Below are 15904 nucleotides of genomic sequence, written 5' to 3'. Positions count from 1 at the left end.
GAAGAACTCAACCTTTCCTTTAAGAATGGGGATCTAGTTGGGATCCATGCCCCGCTCGCCCCATAGAGCACCATCTCCTTGAAAGTTGGACAATCCTGAGGGCTCCTGGCAAGACCCTTCCCTGTTGGTCGCCACATATGTCTTCCTCATTGACCGCAGCCCCAGGTAAGCTTCGGCCCCAACATCTAAGTCTCCCAACCTCTGCCGGGCTCAGTTTACTTCTTGGATCTTATGTTTTAGATACTATCAACTGCAGCAATTAGTAGAACACTAAGATTCTCAGTTTTGGCAACGTGAGCATAACCTATACAACTCGTTAAAGGAGTAGATTTCCTCTTCTCCTCACATGTGTAATGACACTAGGGCCAGCTTGTGGCCAGCTAATGTGTCGAAATGCTGTAATGGGTTCTAACAATCACTGTTCACCCATAATTTCAAGTTCATATATTTTGGTAATTCAGATTCCATGGCTTGTGAGCGTGGTGTCAGTTTGTGGATTTCATGCAGGGACTTCTTAGTTTGAGGTGTGGTATAATCTTCAAAGGGTTTAATTACACTTTGAGTGACCATGTTTCCAAACATGGAGTATGATGTGTATTTGGTCTACTTGTGTATCTGCTGTTTGGTGTATACAGACAGTCACTATTCTGCTTCTCTTGAAGATTCTATGTTTTGAATGGTATTCGTTTTTAAATTTAAATGTAACATATTGTTGATATCTCCTAAACAGTTTTAATCTGTGAATGTATACATGTATGTAACAAGTTATTCCTGTGCAAAACTGTTTTAGTTGTAAATTAAAGAACGCAAAACATTAATGTAAAGTATTAAAGATTTTCTTAAGTTGGGATATTGCTTGTGTCTGTTTTCTGTTAGGCTACACTATAATATTTTCTACTGCTTAAACCAAATGGAGAACTTGAACCCTGTTGATGAGTACAAGGAGAATAAAATCCTTAACTACGAAGGAGATGCTTGCCTCAGGTAAGATTGGTCACTTTAATTGTTAAACTTTGATCGATTACAGCACTAATGTTGATGTTCACTACTTCAGAAGATGTGAACACCCCAGAAAGAAAATGGTTACTTTTTAGTCCTTTTACTTGAATAACCATATGTACTTGATAACTAATGCTTTCCTTAATAATGCTTCTCTGTGTTTATTGTTTATTTCTTGTGCTCCTTATGGATTTGACCAATATCACAGCTATGTTCGCCTGATGCCAAATTTCAATTTCCGTACTCAAACCATTATTTTCTGGACAAATCTTCTTCCGAAATAAATTCTGTAACATCCACGTATAAGCAACCTAGACCTTCACCTGTGCATACCACCCACCTCTTCATCCCTCTATAGCTTTTTCAATCCATCTTTAAGCTTGCGACTGGCATTACCTGTGTAGTTTTTAGAGATTATGGTGTGTGAAATCTGAAAGCTTATATTTATGGAAACTTAGATTTTAAACTGCATAAAGAATTTCCTATTTGTGGGTTATTCTTAAATGCAACATAATCTAGAGAATGGCACTTCCCTGTTGATATGAAGATTGGTGAGATGGTGGTAGCTTTTGAGCTATATTTTCAACCTGGAATTTATTTTGTGGCTCAAAAACAGTTAGAAAACGTCTTTTGAGTGATGTTTGTAAAGCTGTAGTTATATGATCTGGAAAGAGTTGCCACACTGATTGGAATTGTTGTATCGGTGTCACTTTTATTACTACAGGAATGTTAACCAGGAAGAGGACAATTAATTGTATTCATGTGCATTATCTGGGTGTGCTTAGATGTGGTATTTGTTTAATTTACTGGCCACCGTTCTACGTGCACCTTCTATTTTTATGTACTGACTTATTTTCCTTCACATTTACCTAATTCAATATTAATTCGAGTACATAGTAGTGCATCGTGGTTTAAGCAGTTAACTTTATCTTTGTGTATTTTTTATACAAGACCCTATGACTATATTATATGAGATGTTTTTGTAAAATGTAAAGTCTGCCACAGCTGTCCAGTTAGGACAATGTACCTCCTTGTGCTGGTCTAGACTGACATTCCTTATCCCATTGTACGTCTGTGTCATCAATGCGTATCTTGGCCCTCCTATAACTGGCTGTGTTGCCCCTTGTCCCTGTGCATATGTGAGCTCTTCGCTTTAGTTTCCCATTTTGGATGTATCCATGATCTTTGGCCTGCGTCCTTTTATCTGAACAAAGTGTTCTTCCTGGGCACAGTATTGGTGTTTTCCTTTTCTAATGCATTTCTTTCCTTTGCAGTTGTTTCTACCTTCCCGGCTTAGAGGTTGTATCTTTCTGCATTTCACTGCCCAGAATCTGTCTGCAACTCGGTGTTCTTTTGTACCTGGGTCTCACTGTATCCCTGTCCCCCTAACCCATTGTCTTCGCTTTAGTCTCCGATGTATGCATTGTCCTGTCTCAATGTTTATACTTCAGCATGATATTATTTGTATCCTAATGTTTTTCTTTCACTTGCATTGTCCAGTCATCCAGTCTTATTTTTGTGCCCCATTGGCTGAGTGTTCTGGTCTCCTGTTGGTGATCTATTGCACCAGTCACCCCCATCTCTGTGTCTCCCAGTCCTAGTGTTCATGTATCCCAGTTTGCTTCCCTCTAACCGTATTTCCATTTGGTAATTCTTTTTGTGTTTGTGTGTTCTTGTTTTTGTTTTGGTGGTTGTGTTTTTGTGTGCTCATGTTGTTTTCCTTCATTTGATAAATGTGAAGGAAAATAATAAGATAGATGAAAATGAAGGCTCAGGAAAAGTTTTATCTGGAAGAAAGAACCTTCTACGTCTGACCCCTATGCTGACAGTTGCCCTAGAATAAAAGTCAGTATCAGAAGAACCACCATGGAGGAAGGTGGAGAAGAATATTATGGTTATCCTTTGATGCACTCACCTATTGGATGGCACCACTGGTACAATGCTGGTGGACATCATAATAGGTTGTTGGCAGCTGCTTTCGGCCGAGTCCCAGATACACTGTTTTGTCAGGTACCAGCACTGCAATCACCTCTTGCAACACCTCTTGCTTTGTATCTTTTATCTTTCTGATGCCCCTTAGAAATCCAATCCAATGCAAAAAGAGGGCTTTATTTGCTGAGGAACTCCGTAATTAAGATACTACATAAAGAGGCCAGCCACAGGTTTCAATCAAGTTATGATTTAAAGTGAGAGGGGTGTCTCATTTGTTACCAGTTTAAATGAAATAATTAGGACTCCCTTTATTTCGCCATCTTGAAATACGTAATGAAAAGATTGCAACTTGTACAAAACCAGGTAGCCAGACTGATCCACCAACAGCTTAGAAGGGGTCACGTCACTCCCCTGATGAGGAAACTGCACTGCCTACCGGTAAAACAATGAACTGCATTTAAGATCAGGTGTTTCATATTCAAATCGTTGCACGGCACCTGCCCTGAATTTATTTCTACATGCATCCATAGGTATATCCCCATTCCGAACCTGAGGTCTTCATACCTCAACTTCCTGGTCATCCCCCCCTTTTAAAAAGAAGAGGCTAGGAGGAGCTACATTCTCTGTTCTGGCCCTTTGTTTCCGGAATTCTTATCAGATCGTCACTGTGCTAGCTTCGATTCAGACAACTCTTGAAAACATGGTTGTTCTTCCAAGCATATGATTGAATTAGTGAGCTACATGCTTTTCCCTGTATCCAGCATCAAGAAACCGTATGGTGTATGTGCACTCTATAAATAATTTTAACATCACTCATGTGTGGTAAATAAAATATTACCGGGACTGAATTTCATACGACATCTTAAATAAAATAGCTCAGAATAATAAGAGGCAGAATCCGTGGTATAAGAGGTTTCTGAATGGGCTTTATTCCAAAATGGCCGACTCGAGTGGCAGCCTTCAGGTTCCGTCACCACGAGGGTTCAGGAAGTGAAGTACGATAATTTATTGACAGGAAATTGCTTTTATAGAACATACATTACAATGAAACAAATGTAGAAGGCGTAACAATTGATAAGAGAAACGATACTATGAATACGTAACCGAAACTAGGCGTAACAAGGAGTAAAAAGAAACATGATTGGTTATGATGTCATGTATAGGTGGATCTATAAGATAATACTTGGCAGAAATGCGCGCGCAGCAGCATGACGTGTAATTGACGTGCAACTAGGGGGTGAAGGGGACTTGACATTTAGCTCTACATGTGGAGACGAGAAGTCTGGGGGGGTCAAGTCAACCTAATCCCAAATCATATCTAACATCCTATGTTTAAAGAACTATGTTATCCACAAGGAAGGACTCTCGGACAGAATCTATTCTATACTGACTGTGTGTGCGTGCACAAGCGTCTAAGTGTCTATATGAGATGCAAGAGGCAGAAAACTTTCCATGGCAACTGGGCTATGAATTACTTGCATGAAGACAGAGAGGCCGGGCCCCTTGCTCGGTAGCTTGAAGAAATGTTTACCTAAACTACTAGACAGGAATGCATCGGCTGAAGAGCAAAGTAGATAATTCGAAGGTGAAATACAGCTTCTTGGCAGGCAGGCGAAACTGGCCGAGGCAGGCACCGTTAGCTGCACAGGAAATAGGACAAAGTTCATGGATACAGATGCGAGCTCAAGCTGACGCTTGTCAGAGGCAGAGAGCAGGGAAAAGCTTTGAGGACAGAATCGGGCCTACTTCGCCTGAACTGTAGAAATGGAGTAACTTAGCCATACAAAGTCGGTGGCCTTTCATACTTAGGAATCAAATATCCAGCCCATTAATGGCGGATCTGACAGAGGACATGTTGATGGTGGACGCACATGTGTTTGCGTCTTCGAAACTGGAACTGGAGGGAACATACATGTGCTTGTAACATGCATATAGAACCGTTGGGGTCCAAGATAGGGGACATAACTGATCAGGAAAATCCACATTTCCACATTCCCTCCTTGTCCCCTACTTGCCCGTCAAAAAACATCAATCTTCATTAATCCATCGATTTGCTCATGGAGCATCATTTCTTCTTCTTTCTTCTTCCGGGATTTTGAACGAAAACCTTGATGTGGAATACACGATGTGGCACACAGACCACAAATCGCTGGTCCACATTGCAGACATAAGCAGCAACTGAAGAGTATAAGAAGGCCAATACCTAGGAAGGATAGAACTCTCCATCCCCAGGCTGATATCACACTCCAAAACCACCCGGACCACGTCCAAGTGCCTGGATTCTCGTGTATCTGGCTCACAATCTTATGAAGGCGTGTTATGGCTTTATATACAGATGGCAAATTTTCTGGTATGAATACGCAGCAGCTGGATCCGATGACCCTACAAGCTCCGCCCCTATCGGCCAGGATGACGTCAAGGACAAGACGATTTTGAAGAACAACAATTCTCATCACAGATTGTTCCTCTGTCAGATTGCCTAGGGCGGCTATAGTTTCATTCACTACAGCTTCAAGAGTCTTGGTTAGTCTACGTATCAGCTTACTATTTGAAATTGTACCTATATATGGAAAAATACCTTTATTGAAATCTACATACTTGTCCCATGCCGTCTCAGTATAATCGACAACTGGGAGATCTCTTCGCTCTCTATTGTGTACTAAATGAACATTTCGATAATAATCAGGAGGAGCTAGGAAAACAGGTGGCAAAAGGAATGCTATGTAACAGGTACCATCCCAGTCTGGTGGTAGACCCATGTATGCAGTCTGACCACATATGAAGTAGGAGTGGCGTGAAGCTCTAAATGAAGATTTCCCTTCATCACTAAATTCTACGGTAGTAGTGCATTTGCTATGGCCCATATGTATGGAACCAATTTTTCTTATACATAATTCACCCTTAACTGGAAATACTGACATGGTGGGCAAAATTAGCTCAACTTCGGATTCGACATTCAGAATCATGAGATTAGGTGTAAAATTACCTAATCTATATACTTCATTTTCTAGATCAGTTCCTGTTCTACTGGGGTGACCCTCCTTATCAGGGTAACAGACTTTGAATAGAACTATGTTCAGATTTCCCCATATCCAATGGTGTTGATAAACTGCTGTATCTGAGTCTATAGAATTGATTAAACTGAACCATGCTCCACAGGAGCCATTATGTGTGAACGGATGTGGAAAGAAAGGCAAAACTCCTTTGTTATTCTGATAGGGAGGGAGTCGGCCACACACCCAACAATTAGTGGCATTACTAGTCTGATGGGAATGATGTAACATACTAATGAAAGTGTTATTACGCAGCGCAAGTCTATAGGACAACTCATGTGGGGGTAGGTCACTAAAAGAATGTTCATCAGTTATATTGAAAACATGTTTAGAAACAGGATAATATATATGCAACAATATACTTGCAGTAATTATTATAAAACTCAAGAAAAACAAAATTAATAAAGTCACAATACAGTGGCTACGCAATAATTTACAGTAAGCATGTCGTTTCAACATTGTTCTCGATGGGTCATGATTCAGACCTAAGGGATACATGTCGGGGACAGATTCAACCGCTTCACCTTGGAGAGGACTTAAACAATCAAATCGTCCGACAGCTTGGGTCTGGATCTGAGTTTCAGTTTGTAAAGTTCTGTGCTACTGGCCTCAGCCAAAGGTAGCTTTGAGTCAATGGGGGAAGACACACGGGGAGGACTGTTTATATCTGAAGGAAGTCCATGAAATTTCTTTATATGGCTTGAATGGATCCAACCCTTCCTGCCCTCGATCTTCACAGCTGTCCTTGTCGTCAGCAGGACTAGCTTGGGTGTCTTCCACCTGGGCTCCAGCTGAGTCTTTCGGTCGAAGTTTCTCACAAGGACATAATCGCCAGGGATTATGTCATGGGGTTTCACCTCAGTGTTGTCAGGAAAGGCTGCGGCTACCTGTGAACGACAAGATTGTAGTGCAGACATCAAGGAAGCCAGGTAATCTGTCAGCATATTACAGTCAACATCAGTTATTTTACGGGGTATAGGCGTCCCCCACATATTCGGTGGTCTGCCAAAGATCACCTCATAAGGGGATAGCCCTGTTCGAGAGTGTGCTACCATTCTCATGTAAAATAGTGCAACTGGTAAGGCTACTATCCAGTCAACCCCTTTTTCCTGACATATTTTAGACAATCTGATTTTCAAAATTTGATTATGTCGTTCCACGAGACCTGCTGCCTCGGGGTGTCGGACACAATGAAATTTCCACTGATATCCTAGCAGGAGCGAAACATGTTTCATCAATTCGGATGAGAAAGGCTGGCCGTTATCTGAATATACAACACGTGGTAAACCATACCGTGGGAAGAATTCTCGAACTAGCTGCTTGGCAGTAGTCGGGGCAGTGTAATCTGATACTGGGTATGCTTCAGTCCACCGGGAAAGAGCACAGACAACTACGAGAACATATTTGAATCCTCGACATCGTTCCATCTGGATGTAATCCATCTGGAGGACTTCGAAGGGATGATCAGGAGGCTGAAATCCACCCTGTTCTACGGGAACACTCTTTCCTGGGTTAAACTGGCAACATATCATACAGGTACGGACTTTTTGTTTAGCTGCTGCTCGTAAATGTTTGTTGAACCAAATGTGCTGAATGCTGTCTAGCATAGCTTTCTCTCCTAGATGCGCCGGACTGTGAATTGTAGCTATAATGGCTTGGACCATTGAATCAGGAAGGAACCATACAGATTTCTCCTTCGTCATCCATCCCTGATCTGTTTGGATCCCTCCTAGTTCAGTCCATTTCTTTATTTCTTCTGCTGTGGCATGTGTCTGTATGTCAATTATGTCAAGTGCGGGATCCTTAATCGTCATACACTGTGTTGGTGTCGGAATTATTGGCTTTGTCATGTCGGATGTGCGAGTCTGAGCAGTCTGTTTAGCTGTTCTGTCAGCTAAATCATTGCCTTGAGAAATGATATCAGTAACCTTCGTGTGTGCTTTACATTTCATAATTGATATAGCAGTCGGTAAATGAATTGCGTCTAACAAAGCATGAATGAGGGACCCGTGCTGAATATGGGTTCCATGAGAAGTTAAATAACCCCTCTCTCGCCAAAGCACCCCGAAGTCATGTACGACTCCGAAAGCATAACGTGAATCAGTGTATATGTTAACTTTCTTATTTGTGGCTTGAATACAGGCTTGTGTTAGAGCAATAAGTTCTGCTGCTTGGGCTGACAAAGTATCTATACAGTTTGTTTCAATAACTTCAGTGTCTGTTGTGACTGCATACGCGGCCACTAAATCTCCTGTACTTGTTCTCATGCACGAACCATCTAAATACAACGTCAGGTCTGGATCTAACAATGGAACGTCTGTTAAGTCTTGTCTGGGTTTCGTCTTTATCTCAATAACTTCAACACAATCATGAGCTAGTGGGTCTGTACCCATTACGGGTAAGAGTGTAGCAGGATTCAATGTATTACAACGTCTGATTTCTATGTGTGGCTGAAACAATGTCAACTCATACCCTGTAAGTCTAGCTACGGTCAAGTGTTGTGTTTGCGTTCGGTTCACAAGAACCTCTACTGCGTGTGGTACTTGTACTGTCAATGGATGCCCTAACACTATGGCATCGCTTTGTCTGATCGCTAAAGCTGTTGCTGCCACTGATTTCAGGCACGCAGGCAAAGCCTGAGCTACGGGATCTAATGTACTGGAAAAATAAGCACATGGCTTGCGTGATCCTGCTTGTTCCTGAGTGAGTACTGACAAAGCAGTACCTTCACGTTCTGTAACAAAGAGTGTAAAATGCTTGCTGTAACATGGTGTTGCTAAAACAGGTGCTTGACATAGAGCTTTCTTTAAGCTTTCAAAAGCTTGTGTGTGTTCCTGCGTCCAAGGGAGGACAGTCGATGTGGCTGCCTCCTGTGTTGTCAACTGAATGAGTGGTTTTGCTAGGAATGCATATTGAGGGATCCACTGCCTACAGTACGAAGTGAGGCCTATGAAAGCCCGCACCTCCTTTTGTGTCTTGGGCATTGGCATGTTAGCAATTAACTGAATGCGATCAGGTGTAAGCTGCCTTCCCTCCTTGGACAGCGAGTGACCAAGATAAATAACTCGCTGGACACAGAATTGCAGCTTAGAAGGAGACACCTTGTGCCCCTTGTCGGCTAGAAAATGTAAAACTGTCAAAGATGCTTTTTCACATTCGGGTTCGCTTCGGGCGGTGATCAGCAGATCATCGACGTATTGAAGCAGTGCAGTGTTAACTGGCATGTGTATACTGTCAAGTTCTCGTTTCAGTGCTTGGCTATAGATGCTGGGACTTTCTGTAAATCCTTGAGGAGCGCGTGTGAATTTAAAGCTTCGTCCATTCAAACTAAATCCGAACAGATATTGGCTTTCTGGATCTATTGGGACGCTGAAAAAGGCATTCTTGAGATCAATTACTGTAAAGAATGTGGCTTGAGAATCAATAGCTGTCAGTAATGACGAGATGTCGGGGACCACAGGAAATTGTGGCACAATGCACTTATTTAATTCGCGCAAATCAATAACCAATCGATATACTGGCGGGGCCGTAGGATCAGTTCGTTTAAGAATCGGAATGATTCAGTAGTTCGTGTCAAGGGACCAATCGTAAGTGGAAGTGGCTGTGATACTTCATTAACAATAGGCTTTCCTGAAAAACCAAGGGAAACATTTTGAGAGCCTGAGAGGGGTGCCCCTGGAACTTCACTACGTTTTATGGTTGTTCGACTTGCCCCTGTATCAAGTAAAAATTTTCTGTCTTGACCTAATAATTCACTATGTACATAAGGTCCTTCTTGATCTACTGGGATCTCAATAAGGGGTAAGTCAACTTCCCCCTCTAGGCTGGTTCATGTGTAACGTTGATACTCAGGATATTCATACTGTGCGGTCTGGTACAATTGTCGTGTTGTTGTTTGTGTGGCAGCAGCAGGCAACGGTGGTGCAGCTGGCACAAACTGTATGGGCTGTTGTGAGGCTGGCATAGACTGTTGCTGAGCTGGCATGGCCTGTCCATGCTGCGTAGCTCCTTGTTCATTCTGATCCTGTCTGACTAGTCGTGGTCTTTCTTTTGCAATACCTATGGCTATATTACGCTTCAGGACTTGACAATCGTGTACATAATGGCCTAGTTGTTTACAGTAATTGCAGGTTCCTTTTACAGGAACTGCAGAATCTCCGGAATGCGTCACACCCTTTTTGTGACCATCCGCCGGTACTGTCTGGGAAACTAGCATTTTCATCTTAGTATCCTTCATACGTCTTTGTTCGTGTTCTTGTTCATCCCTAATTCTGTTGTGATGATACTGTAACATTTGTAGCATTTGTGACGGAGTGTTACTTTGCCAGGTACTCTCGAATTTCAATATTCTATTCTTTACTGGAGGCAATGCATTTTCCACTAATTTTGTCACAAATAAATGTGGATATGAGTCACTACTTGCTTTTATACCACTATTTATACCAAAACATTTTTCAAATCGGGCATAATAATCACTTGTGTCTTCATCATGCTTTTGTTTACAGGCTGTGATTGCACCCCAATCTTCCTTTTTCGTAGTTAATAAACGTGGCAGTACCTGTACTAGTAAACCTGGTAATGCTTTAACTTTATCCCCGAGTCCTGAACCTGCAGTTCGGGCCTTTTCTTCTGCTTCTAATGCTGTCCAATCTATCTTTTGGTCTCCCACTTCCCACTCTTTTTCTTTCAGTTTTTCATAAATGCCAGCAGGCATTAGTACCTTTAATATCGTCATAATATCAGGATAGGTGTACTCTCCCATCAGTAACATGTCTTTAATTTCTCGGTGAAAACCCGCTGGGTCTTTGTCATGACTGGGTACTACTTTCTTCATTTCTAACAATTCGATTTTTGTTATGGGTGTGTATACAAATACACGGTGAAACTGACTGTCCTCGCCCTTTATTGGGTGCACTTCTCGTAAGGGATTCTGTCTATCCATGTAGTACGGTGTTCCTTCTTTGTTGGGGATCGAGAAAGGATCTGGGCTTACAAAAAGAACATACTGTTTACGTGACATTAATATTTCTTTAATTAACTTGTTACTAGAACCTCTACATCTATTCGCAAGTAGTTCGGTTAATATATCAGGTAAAGGACCAGGATCAGCATGTTGGCTCTTATATAATATAAGAAGTTGCTGAATCATATAGATTCCAGCTAAACGTTGTTCATCTGGGCTGAGGTTTAAAAACGTGTGTGCGACTGTCACATCACCATATTTTCCAGGACTGTCCATCCAATGAACAGCTGACCTAGCTAATTCTTGCTCGTCCATAGAATCGAGGAGGTGGTAACCCCTTCGTTCTCTGAGTATTTTATCTGCGGCTTGAAACAAACGTTCGGGAGACTTCATATTTATTATAGGCGTCGGATAAGTTCTGCTATTGTTTGGACATACAGAATGTATTGGATCAGAAAAACATCTAGTATTATTACAGGTTCTTCCTCTACCTACATAGGCTATGGTGTCTGGCTGTCTTACGGAATCCCCTGATTCGGACGCTTCATCTTGCTCAAACTCGTCTGTTTCCAATCTTTCTTCATGTATACGTTCTACTTCTTTCCTAATTTTTCGGCACATGGCTACTATACTTCCCTGTTTATCATGTTTTCCGTCTGATATATTCTGACTCCACTTAGTAAGAGTTTGCATTATTTCCGGGTCTACCCCCGGTCGGTCTTGATTTCTGATCACACAATTTACAAGAAAACGTAACAATTCTCCCTGTATCTCTACTTTCTGGTATTCCATAGCTCTGTTAATGCATTCAGGATCTTTCCCTGTTTGAACAAAATGATATATGCCATCTAGATGCATAGCCATTCCTGGCAGCTTTCCTAAAAACGATGCAGCTCGTCTAACACGTAACGATGCTAGGACCATTTCGTCCTCTTTACCGGGCACCGGATCATATCTACAATCTATCATAAGATCCTTAAGCATACGGGTATTTATAAGTTTGGGCGTACGTGCATGTACTGATTCTTGGAAAGAAAATTTACTCACCCGGGGTGGCGTGGAATGAATGCTAGTAGCACCCCCCGTAGCCCCCTCTAGGGTACCGGACGTGAAAGGATTCGTTGAACGGGCTACAGCCACTACAGGTGTGGACACAGCTGTAGAATCGGTTGCGGGAACAGATGCGGAAACAGATGTGCTTGCCGTAGCTTGTGTCGTGACTTGTGTCGGAGCTTGCTGTGGCACAGAGACAGATACCTGATCTTGACGCTGAACCCCCCCAGCAGACGGTCTATGTGGTGCGGGGTTAGCATATTCGGGAACTGCGTCATCTAGATAGGAGGAAAGAAAAATATCTTCTGCGGTTCGGGGATGTCTTTTAGGATGTACCTTTATCGGAAACAATGGAGGTGGCAAGTCTTTTGGTATGGCCGTAGTAGCTTTAGGCAATCCTTCGGCCAGAAGGGGATACATGCCTTTTATAAGGGCATTTCTTTGTCTCTCTGTTTGTTCTGCTTGTACTCGTGTACCTTCTTCAATCAACAGATTCTCTCGAACCTTATTTGCACTTTCTTTACTTCTCTCTTCCTGTCTTAGCGCTTTTTCGGTGCGCCTATGCGATTCTTTACGCCATAATTCAACAGCGTCTTTCTGTGACTGTCTAGCTTTCCTCTTCCACAACTCTTCTTCTACTTTCATGATACATTCTGCATCCCAGGTCCCAGCAACGGGCCATCTCTGACTTTCTGGTAATTCTTTGGTGTAGTCCACCCATAGATCAAGAAATAATATGGCGTCTAAGCCATGCTTGTGATACATAAAGTGCCCTGGAGTGTCCCTAGGAGGAATAGGAACTGCCTCTTCAAGCACCCCTTTTCTAGTAGTGATCTGTCTTAACTTCGAAAAGAGCGGCATATTGACAACTGATCTGATACTTAATCTTGAACACACTTAATACAAAAAAAACACAATAATGAACAGTGAACAATGAACAATCATTCATACCACAATATGCAGGACGTTTTAACACATTAAACATTAAACATTAAACATTTTAAAAATGACCAGCAATGGTGATAGTCTGCATAACGAATCACCAAGCAGAATTCTTGACAATAACTAGATACTTCGGAATACTTGATATACTGCTAAACAGTACATATACACTGCTAAACAGTGCAGACCGGATTTGTGTACCCAAATCCGTCTTGACCGGCACAACCTATGTGCGCGTCAGCACGCCTCCCCCGTGATGGTACTCACCGGGTAGCTCAAAACGAAAGGCCTCGGAGAATGGACTGGACTCGACTGTGGACATCGGACCCTCTGGACATCGGGACTTCGAAAACCTGGTGGGCCTTTGTATACCTCGGATCTTGCTCTCTCAGCTAGGCTCTGGTCGGGATACTTCGCACTTCTCACCGCCTCGTCTGGGTTGATCGCAGCCTCAGTCGCCCCCGCTTGACCGGAGGGAGCTACAGGAAATCCTGCCGGTACGCGTTATGGTCCGTCCAGCTGTGGCAGGAGACCGGGCCTGCAACGCACCGCCGGCGCGTGAGATGAGAAAGTGTCCCTATTCGGGCGCCAATTATGTGGTAAATAAAATATTACCGGGACTGAATTTCATACGACATCTTAAATAAAATAGCTCAGAATAATAAGAGGCAGAATCCGTGGTATAAGAGGTTTCTGAATGGGCTTTATTCCAAAATGGCCGACTCGAGTGGCAGCCTTCAGGTTCCGTCACCACGAGGGTTCAGGAAGTGAAGTACGATATTTTATTGACAGGAAATTGCTTTTATAGAACATACATTACAATGAAACAAATGTAGAAGGCGTAACAATTGATAAGAGAAACGATACTATGAATACGTAACCGAAACTAGGCGTAACAAGGAGTAAAAAGAAACATGATTGGTTATGATGTCATGTATAGGTGGATCTATAAGATAATACTTGGCAGAAATGCGCGCGCAGCAGCATGACGTGTAATTGACGTGCAACTAGGGGGTGAAGGGGACTTGACATTTAGCTCTACATGTGGAGACGAGAAGTCTGGGGGGGTCAAGTCAACCTAATCCCAAATCATATCTAACATCCTATGTTTAAAGAACTATGTTATCCACAAGGAAGGACTCTCGGACAGAATCTATTCTATACTGACTGTGTGTGCGTGCACAAGCGTCTAAGTGTCTATATGAGATGCAAGAGGCAGAAAACTTTCCATGGCAACTGGGCTATGAATTACTTGCATGAAGACAGAGAGGCCGGGCCCCTTGCTCGGTAGCTTGAAGAAATGTTTACCTAAACTACTAGACAGGAATGCATCGGCTGAAGAGCAAAGTAGATAATTCGAAGGTGAAATACAGCTTCTTGGCAGGCAGGCGAAACTGGCCGAGGCAGGCACCGTTAGCTGCACAGGAAATAGGACAAAGTTCATGGATACAGATGCGAGCTCAAGCTGACGCTTGTCAGAGGCAGAGAGCAGGGAAAAGCTTTGAGGACAGAATCGGGCCTACTTCGCCTGAACTGTAGAAATGGAGTAACTTAGCCATACAAAGTCGGTGGCCTTTCATACTTAGGAATCAAATATCCAGCCCATTAATGGCGGATCTGACAGAGGACATGTTGATGGTGGACGCACATGTGTTTGCGTCTTCGAAACTGGAACTGGAGGGAACATACATGTGCTTGTAACATGCATATAGAACCGTTGGGGTCCAAGATAGGGGACATAACTGATCAGGAAAATCCACATTTCCACACATGGGTAGCTATTTGTTCTCCCATATAGGCACTGATGATAGGCTATTTCTCAACCTCCAGACTTCTGTCAGCCAGTACATTGCCCCGAGATTTCCCTTTCTGTCTATATTTGGTGTCCTCCATTGACTTAAATTTGTTAGTCCATGGTAAAGGGGCTAAATATTGAACGTCCTTTACCAGAGGTCAAAAGAATAATTTGATATTTGAGCCCTTATCAGACAGAGATGTTGCTCCCTTTATTATGGCACTCACAGCTTATAATGTTTATTTGTGAGAAAACACCATTTGTTTTGTCTGTGAACAACGAATCTGTTGGTAAACAATTTCTCATTTCACAGAGGACACAAATCACCTCAAAGTATAGCACACACAAGAATATGTTGGAATAAAGGCCTCTGGCTAATGCAAAATGTAATGCCTTCCCCCTCTCTTCCTCCTAACAATGCAAAAGGCTGAACATTTTACTTTCTAAAATTCTTTGTGTTGGTTATCTTGGTCTTCAGTGAGTTTAATGGCTCTTGTTCATTAGAAAGGTTCACCTTGACTTGTGCAACACAAGTGCGCTGCAATGTTTTTACTAGATAAGGTGGCCTGCCGTGGAACCCTCCAAACACATCCAAACCATGTATCTGGATGTCCTATTGATACAACAACTTGAATTGATATATTCTTAAAGCTGCACTATCAATAAGCATGCCCTAAGATGTGGAAAGGCTTTTATAAATTGGCCCAATCTTAAACATAAATCTGTAGCATTTTTCTGTCTGCTGAGGCTTTTGCTTATCTGTATGTCAAATTTAGAAGTTGTAGATTCGAAATGTATGAAAGGCAAACATTCTTGCTTCAGCAGTAGAGGTAATGTCTTTTTAGTTCAAGGACAGACAGAATTATTGGGTAATCAACAGACTACCAGCCTGTTGGTAACAATGGTTGCAACAAAAGATGTTGAGGGTTTCAGGTCCTCAAGTAGGAGGGAGCCTCTGGCCGGCTAGTTTGTGAACTTCCTAGAGAGCTGAAGGAAGATGACCTCGGACAAGTGGGTCCTTCGCATTATTCAAGGAGAGTATTCACTTCCATTTTATAGATCAACTGTATCCCATCGTCCTTGTAAAGATTTCGAGATAGGTCATAGATATCATGATGGAAAAGGAGAATGTGTCCCAACATTGTCTGTTCCTTTAAAAGGTCCAAG

The 15904-nt window shown here is 42.4% G+C and overlaps 1 protein-coding gene across 2 annotated transcripts in view; it reads left to right on the top strand.

Moving 5' to 3' along the window:
- The window catches only part of FBH1 (F-box DNA helicase 1), a 719176-nt gene that overhangs the window by 218990 nt on the left and 484282 nt on the right, over positions 1–15904 (top strand). For both annotated transcript variants that reach the window (XM_085653566.1, XM_085653565.1), the window contains exon 7: positions 877–984. In XM_085653566.1, coding sequence (XP_085509692.1) covers positions 877–984 — 108 coding nt within the window. The remainder of the gene's footprint in view (positions 1–876; positions 985–15904) is intronic.

Source organism: Triturus cristatus, chromosome 4_1 (assembly GCF_964204655.1).
Source record: "Triturus cristatus chromosome 4_1, aTriCri1.1, whole genome shotgun sequence".
NCBI lineage: Eukaryota > Metazoa > Chordata > Amphibia > Caudata > Salamandridae > Triturus > Triturus cristatus.
Note: the sequence above shows the minus strand (reverse complement) of the source record. Positions and strands in the feature narration are given on the sequence as shown.